The sequence below is a fragment of the Chaetura pelagica genome, unplaced genomic scaffold (assembly GCF_000747805.2).
Source record: "Chaetura pelagica isolate M959 unplaced genomic scaffold, ChaPel_1.0 scaffold436, whole genome shotgun sequence".
Taxonomy (NCBI): domain Eukaryota; kingdom Metazoa; phylum Chordata; class Aves; order Apodiformes; family Apodidae; genus Chaetura; species Chaetura pelagica.
Window position 1 is genome coordinate 4,550,049 of NW_009953651.1, and position 7,410 is coordinate 4,557,458.

Genomic DNA, 7,410 nt, shown 5'->3' on the forward strand with positions numbered 1-7,410 from the left:
TTCCTGCTGCGCCTGTCTCCTAGTCCCCCTGCCAAAGCTGCAGCTCCTTCTTCCTGCTCTCTCACCCATCCCAACCTCTGGCATTTTTGCTCATCCGTGGATGGCTGAATATTCATTTCCTCCCTGCCTGATTGCTGTGAATACCAATTCCTCCTCCTTTTTCCGGCTGCTCTGTAGATTTTGATGTCTGCCAAATTGTTTTCATTCCCTCACCCCGTTGCACGCGGCACCTCCGCAGAAACCGATCTGCTGTGTGCAGAGCCCCAGCTCCCCACCCAGCCCTTTCCTCGGAGCTGAGCGATCGGGTTGCCCTCCTGCCTCCAACATGGACAGGCAGCTTTCTCCTCCTGCAGTCAACAAACGGGTGTCTCCAGTTCAACAGGCAGAATAGTCAGAGGCTCTTGCAAGGAGACTGCAGTAGTTTGCGGTGGTGCTGCGTGGTTCAGTGCAATGTTTCTCAGCTTGCCAGTCTGCAAATTGGTGCCAGGTTGCAGAATCCTGTCCAAAGCAGCAAGCTCCTGGCTCCTAGCTGAAGCAGGATTTTTTCAGGCTGGAGGTATGTTCAGAAAGGCCTGGTGGAGGTGCCTGAATCCATGCTCAGTCATAAACATGGAGATCTGCTGGAGGTTGAAGCTAAGTTAAGCGGGGAATGTTGTGGACAGGGGAGTTTGCTGTTCCCTCATCCCCTAGGAAATCTGTGTGCAATCGCAGAAGGGTGGCAAGGTGGAAGGGGAGAGAACTGCTGACACCTGGTAGCTCTCAGATCTGGATTTGGTGTTTTCATATCTCTTCTCTTGCCAACCAAAGGAAGAAAGGGAGACCAGAGTCTTCCCTTTCTTTCTTTGTCCAATAGACCTGCTTGTGTTACCAAAATGGAGCCCAGAGGCTTCCACTTGCTAAACAGGCAATGGCATCCTGACAGTCACTCACTCCCCACTGATGTTACTGGCACCAAGGGGCTGGTGGGCATGGGAGAGGGCTTCTTGTGTGGAGGTGGGACAGCCTGGCTCCCCTCTTCAGACTTGAGCTGGAGGGGACAGTGGAGAGCGGTGGGGCTGGGCACTGAGCTCTGTCAGTGTTTGGTGCCGGAGCCGTCCATTTGCTGGGAGGGAGCACAGAGCTCATGGCTGGGGAGAAGAGGGAAGAGGAGGGGTGAGAAAGGAGGCATGGGGATGTTAGTTGCTTCAGGATGGAAAGCAATTCCAGAGACAGAGGAAAGGGTGGAGCAAAGGAAGGAAAGGAGGAGCAGGGGGGAGGAAACAAACCTGTAGGGTGAAATAGGAATAATCCACTGGATACTGCTGCAACCTAACTCCCAGGAATGCTGCTCCAACGCCCCCTCACTGTGTGGGGATGTTTGCCTGGTCCCGCACTGCTGTCTGCTCCTCTGCCAAGCCAGCTGGCCTGCCTGGAGCTCTGGCCTTTACAACTGTTGTGAAGAGAGGCAGGATGTGTTTGCTTTTGGCTGTCACGTGCTTTTTTAAAGAGGGTGGGAGTTCATCCCCTTGAATTCCCGGGGCTGGTTTTCCCCTAGTGTCTTTGGCTTATGTGACTTGGGGGGCTCCACAGAGCAAGGCTTGTGGCTCTCAACCAAGAATTTTGTCCTGTCAGCAGCCACTTTCCTGGGCAGTTTCATGCTTGCCAGCCTGGCCTTGAGATGAGCCAAAAGCTCAGCACAGGCACGTGGGATGGGCACGTGTGATACATCATGGAGGTGCCCAGTGCGGGCACCTCTGGGAGCACCTCCCAGACCCAGCATCTGATTCATCTGCATGATGTGCTGTACTCAGGTCAGAGCCTCTCCACCCCCATGCCCAGAGCACCAGATTTGTATGGATCTCAGGCTCTCCCTGTGCTGCTGTTTCCTGATTAAACTGTGAGCTTCAGTGGATCAGATGAAAGTGGCTCTGTCTCCCACTGGCTCTCCAATAGTTGTTATCTTGACCCCTTTTCCTTCTTCCCCATTCTGTCTGTCTAAAGCCAAGCCTCTAATTTTAGACTAAGCAAGATAATTGAGGGTCAAAAAAGATTGCTGTATAATTTTAACATTTTTTGTAGTGGTTGGGGTGGGAGGCAAAGTTAGGAGCTCCTTGCTCTCAAGCCTTTGTATTGTGGGAAAGAAGGACATGGGGGAAGGAATGAGCTGGTACAGTCTGCTCTCTGTAGAAGTTGTTCTGTTTCTTGGCAATTATCTAAAACTAGGAGTGTAAAGGCATAAACTACTGTATTTCCTTTGCAGATCCTATTGACTGAAGAGTTTGTAGAGAGAATGCTGGAAGATTTAGAAGACCTGAATTCTCCAGAGGAAGTAAGGCTGCATCATTCCTGTATCTCCCATGTACTGTCCCAGAGAGCTCATCCCATCCTCCAGCTTGGCTTTGATCCTCCCCTCAGCTCACAGTCCCGCCCCATAGACTTGAAGCTTTGCTAAACCTTCACATCTGCTGTGAACTAAGGCACTAAGAGAAGAGAAGAGAAGAAATACGGGGCAGGGATAGGTATTAAGGGAGACTCTGCATTTTCTTTCCACCAGCATCTTCCCAACATGGTATTTGAGCACCATGAATCAAAGCAGTGTAGCTCCTGGGCCAGGTGGACAGGTTTTCTCCATGCCATGGATAGTGTCCTCAGCAGCACCTCCAGGCACATCACTTTCCCTTCTTTCAGAAAGGGTGAAAGCAGTGGCAGCACATTTACTGCTGAACAATCCGTTGTAGGGACCTCCTGTTTTGAGTTTAGGGACTAGACAGGCTTTTCACAACTGCTATTTGGCCCTTACCTTCTGCCCCTGCATGGCGTGTGGAGGACCATCACCAGCCTGGAAGCTTTGCAGCAGGGGCCAAGGGAGCTTTATAAAGCTTTGCTGTGCAGTGCTAAACTTCCCCCTGCCATGTGGTCTGTTCCTGGGGAACATTTAACACCCTGTCTCCCATGAATGCCATATAAATACTCTGCTTGACTTCAAAGAGCAGTGGCAGAAATGACATGTAATATTTTTAATCCCATTTTTTACAGCTCCCTGCAGACTCTAAAGAAACTTTCCTTGGCTTCTAGAGCAGCTCTCCCATCCCTTGTCCTGCTCTCTGCACCCCTCCCCCCGGAAAAATCTCAGGGCTCTAATTGTTTAATTCAGAGTTGATTTAATGCCAGGATGTTCTTCACTGTGTGAGTGAGGAGAGCACGCTGCTGGCTGTGCAGTGACTTTCAGGCCAACTTTTATCCAGTTAAACCTAATCCAAAGCTCATTTTTGCTAGTGACATGGAAGCCCAGCAGCACTTTGGTTTGAAGGCCCTTTCCTTAAGGCTTTGGACAGCTCAAGTTCCTTCACTCTCTGCTGAGAGGCAGAGGCAGTGGGCATGGCAGCTCCTGGCACAGCGACCGGGCACTCAGTTCTGAGTTACTGTGACTTTGCTGAATTAAAAAGTGAAAAACAAACAAATGCAAAGGATGACTTCTCCAAGAGGATTGCTTTGGAAACACTCCTGTTTATAAAAAAGAAAATACTTGAGATGAAATGTGATCTTTCAGCATCCAGATTCCTTCAAGGATTTGTAACTTGCAGGATCCCATTCTGGGCCAAGTGAAGGCGTTCCTCAGCAGCCCTGCTGTTGCTGATGATATTCATGTGGTAGAACGAAGCACTGCAAGGAGAGTCTTTCCTTTGCTGCATAAAGAGCCATCTGTGTTAAGTGAATTAAGAGTATCTGAGTAAGAGATCTGAGTATCTTTAACATGTTTTCCCATACATTAGATATTGTACTTGGAAGAATCCCCTGGGAAGTGTAGGGCCACTAGATTATATGGTGCAAGATATACTCAAAGCTTGAGTTAAAAAAAAAAAAGAACCATAAGTGGAAATTGAGTTGTCGATGTTTCCTAGAGGATAATGAGTGGGAGTTTATGGTAGCTACTATCCTAAACAATCCTGCCCTGCCCTCAGATCATGGGTCAGACCCTGAACCACTGACCCAACGTACCAATAGGTACTAAATGCAGATGGAGGAAAGTCAGGAGCAAATTCATGTTGGAATGTCCTTGCTGTGGAGCAGGCAGCTGGAAAGGACCTCTTTTAGCAGGAACCTGCCACTGGGTGTGTGTTAACTTCCTTCAGAAATGGGGCACTTAGGGGAAGACAGACAAATAATTGGATAAAGATGGATGATTCACAGGTCACTGTCCCCTTGCACCAACTCTCTAATTTATGTAGCCCCTGAGAAGCTTATGGTGCTCCTGGCCTTGGTCTGAGGATTCTCTTAGGACAGAACCCCTGTATCTATAACTGTTCTGAATTAGCTGCCTCCAGGTCAGATTGTCACTGGTGGTGTGGGATCCCAGTGAGATTCCTCCTCCTGATACTATTACAATGTCAGGCAGTGCTACACTGTGGGTGTGCAGAGTTTTAAAAACAACATGGTCCTGCAAACTGGTTTCCAGAGCTGTCCCCCACATATTTTGGACCCTTAGGCTGGGCACTGGGTTTACATGAAATACTTGTGCAGAACTGGTTGCCGTCCAGCTGTGGATGGGGCAGATGTGTAGCCTAAGAGATTCCACCCCCTACTTCCCACACCCTCCACAGAGCCGTGTTTGAGATGTGTGTGAATGCATGGGCCGTGCTCAAACGTAGTTGTGAGAAGGGTTGGTGATAAGGCTTCTTGTAGCTCTGTCCCTACATGGTTGTGTTTGGGATCAGAGATTTTGGGATGACTTCCCAGCCAAAGGCAGGTGCCCTGGAGCAACATCAGGATGGGACCAGTACACTTGCCTTGTTTGGGAAACACTGGCCAGAGACAGTGCTGTGTAAACCAGACTGGGGCAAAAAAATCTCCGTTCCCTGTGCTTCAGTCAGTGTTTGCAAAACAGCCTGAGCAGCCAAGCCATGTGAATGTGAGGCGTTGTACGGGCACTCTGCAAAGCCTTTGTACCAAACGTGGCCAGGACTGGAGCAGAAAAGCTCTTCAGGCATGCTGGCTTTCCCTAGCCAGGGCAGCACTGCTTGCCCTTCTGGGAGTGGTGGCCATTTGCAAGCCTGTCACCCAGCAGAGCCATGCTAGCTCACGTGCCTTCCACCCTCTATGAGCAAGAGCTTGAGAACTGCCCTAAGTCTCCCTTTAAAGCAAACAGGGGGCCCTAGGGGCTGGGGTAGGTGAAAGGAAAGGGTCGTGGACAGGTAGGAGGAAAGGTGGTTGTGCTGTGAACTTCCAGAGAGGTCAGGGAGGGGAAATGGTGATGGGGGCAGAAAGCCTCCAGAATCTGTCTGATGAAATAAACAGCGCTTGGGGTGAAATCTCAGAACTTTACTTTGGCAGCTGAGGCACAGGCCACGTTATCTAATGTCCAGTGCTGTCCAAAACATACTGGTGGGGAAATGTTTTCTTAGTGGCCTCTTGTTTTAAAAAATAATAATAACATGGAGCTGCCTGCCTTTGCAATTATTTTGTTTTTTCTGTGGGTTAGGTTGCAGGGATATACATTAACTGGTTCTCTTTACTATCTTACAGTTTAAACTTCCAAAGGAGTACAGCTGGCCTGAAAAGAAACTGAAAGTTTCCATCTTGCCAGATGCTGTGTTCGACAACCCGCTGCATTAGAGCTGAATTACACCCTTCTAACAACTGGGAGAGCCAAGTTACTGTCCATTACCCAGTGACTCACAGGATAATTAATGCAGTAAAAACTCTGCCTGCAAATAAAAGAGTTTGCTGCACAACCACTGCAAACAGAAGAGAAGCTACTCAGCACCAGCCCAGACCGAACTGAGCCCTTTCCTTTATCCTTCCCAAGGCTGAGCTCTCTGGGAACAGCCTGCGTATGTGTGAGTGTGAGTGAGAAATATTTAACTATGAAAATTAGTAGTAAGGATCCTTTCTCTCTCCTAGCTACAGAACTCCCCTCTGCCTTAGCCCAGGGTGTAGACGCTCTGCACGCCTGTATTTACACATGCGTTTCTGCCAGGTGCGAGCCTATAATCCATGGATTAAATGTTCTTTACGTGACTCTGGAGTCCTTTTGTTAGCCAAACTTTTACTGACTGCAGAACTGTTCTTCCATGTGCTATTTTTTTTTTTCTTTTCAGAAACGGAATGGTATTTCCCCTGTTTAAAGGAGGCCAAAAGCTCACATGCTTGAAGCTGAACAGATTTAAAGATGAACTTTCCAGTTCAGTCAAGAAAAACAAACCCAGATCCTCCCTGCCCTCAAATTAGGCATGTTTTAAGTGATGGTCTTGGTGCTATTAGCTATGGTATTGCTGCAAAGAGAGGCAACTTTATTCTCACACATCCTTGTGCCTGAACCCCAGGGAAGGTCGCAACCTCTGGTTTTGCACAAGCAGGAGGAAGAAAGCTACTGGGGCGGGGGAGATCTCCTGTTTACAGTGTGTTTATCTTTAAAGAGATACTGTCAAGCATTTTTTCCTTGCTATTGTACAGAATTTGAGGAGCTAGAAAGGACCGTTTGTTCACAGGGACAACTTCAGCAGCTCTGCAGGATCCAGAGGGCTGCTTGAAAGCATATGAAATGGAGATCTCCACTGCCCTGGCATAGGAGAGAGACTTGGCTGCGATAAAGCCAACTATTTTCCCTGTTCCAGCAGGGTCGTGCCCTAGCACAGCCCCATTTTCCCCTCTGGCCTCTCTATGGTGGCTCTTGTTGATGCTGATGTCCCTCTTTTCAGATAGAAAACCCCCAAATCAGTTTGAAAAGACCTTCTCTAGATCCCTGTATCTTCCTTCTGGGAGCAAAATGCGGTGTGTAGAGGAGATGGTCTCTGCAGGGTCAGGTTGTGTCTCTGCATGGATATGCTGCAGCAAACCACCTCAGGCTTCACACCCTGCTGCTGTTGCAGGTTGTTTCTGATGCATGGTCCCAAGCCTTCCTCTGCCCATTGTCTTTTGGTGACAACTCTTCCCTCCTTGTCAGGGAGGTGCAGCTTTCCTTCCACCCCTTTCTGCCTACAAGCTAACTTGACGATTTATGTGCAATTCTGTGTGATCGAAATACAAGTATAACAAAAGCTTTTAACACTTAACTCCCCTGATCAAACAGCAGAGTCCAGGAGGCCTCACAGTTCCCCAGGGTTGGTTTTCTGTTTGTTTTCTGATTTAATTTCTTCCTGGCACAGTCAGCTTTGATGTTTTTTGCATATATTTGAGGCTGGTTAATGTTGGTCAAGAAGCAGAGCTAGGAGCCACAAAGCTTTCCTTGGACTTGCTACAGAATTCCTCTGTGGCCTTAGGCAAGTCACTCAATGTCTCTCTGTGCAGAGAGGGTGATTATTGACTAGAGGGCTGTACGGCCTACCGAAGCATGCCAGGGTTTGCAGGGGAGGGCGTGCTTTGTGTACAAAGTAGTATTTGTATTATTATAATTGTTGCTATATTATAATTTAAGGCAGGCCAAATGCAGGG

At 48.5% G+C, this 7,410-nt stretch overlaps 1 protein-coding gene across 1 annotated transcript in view; it reads left to right on the forward strand.

Annotated features, from left to right (window-relative positions):
* SUFU (suppressor of fused homolog (Drosophila)) overlaps positions 1-5,997 on the forward strand; it is an 80,490-nt gene extending 74,493 nt beyond the window's left edge. The window contains exons 10-11 of the mRNA XM_010000087.1: positions 2,240-2,308; positions 5,503-5,997. Coding sequence (XP_009998389.1) covers positions 2,240-2,308; positions 5,503-5,592 — 159 coding nt within the window. The 3' untranslated portion in view covers positions 5,593-5,997. The remainder of the gene's footprint in view (positions 1-2,239; positions 2,309-5,502) is intronic.
* The last annotated feature ends 1,413 nt before the right edge of the window (positions 5,998-7,410 follow it).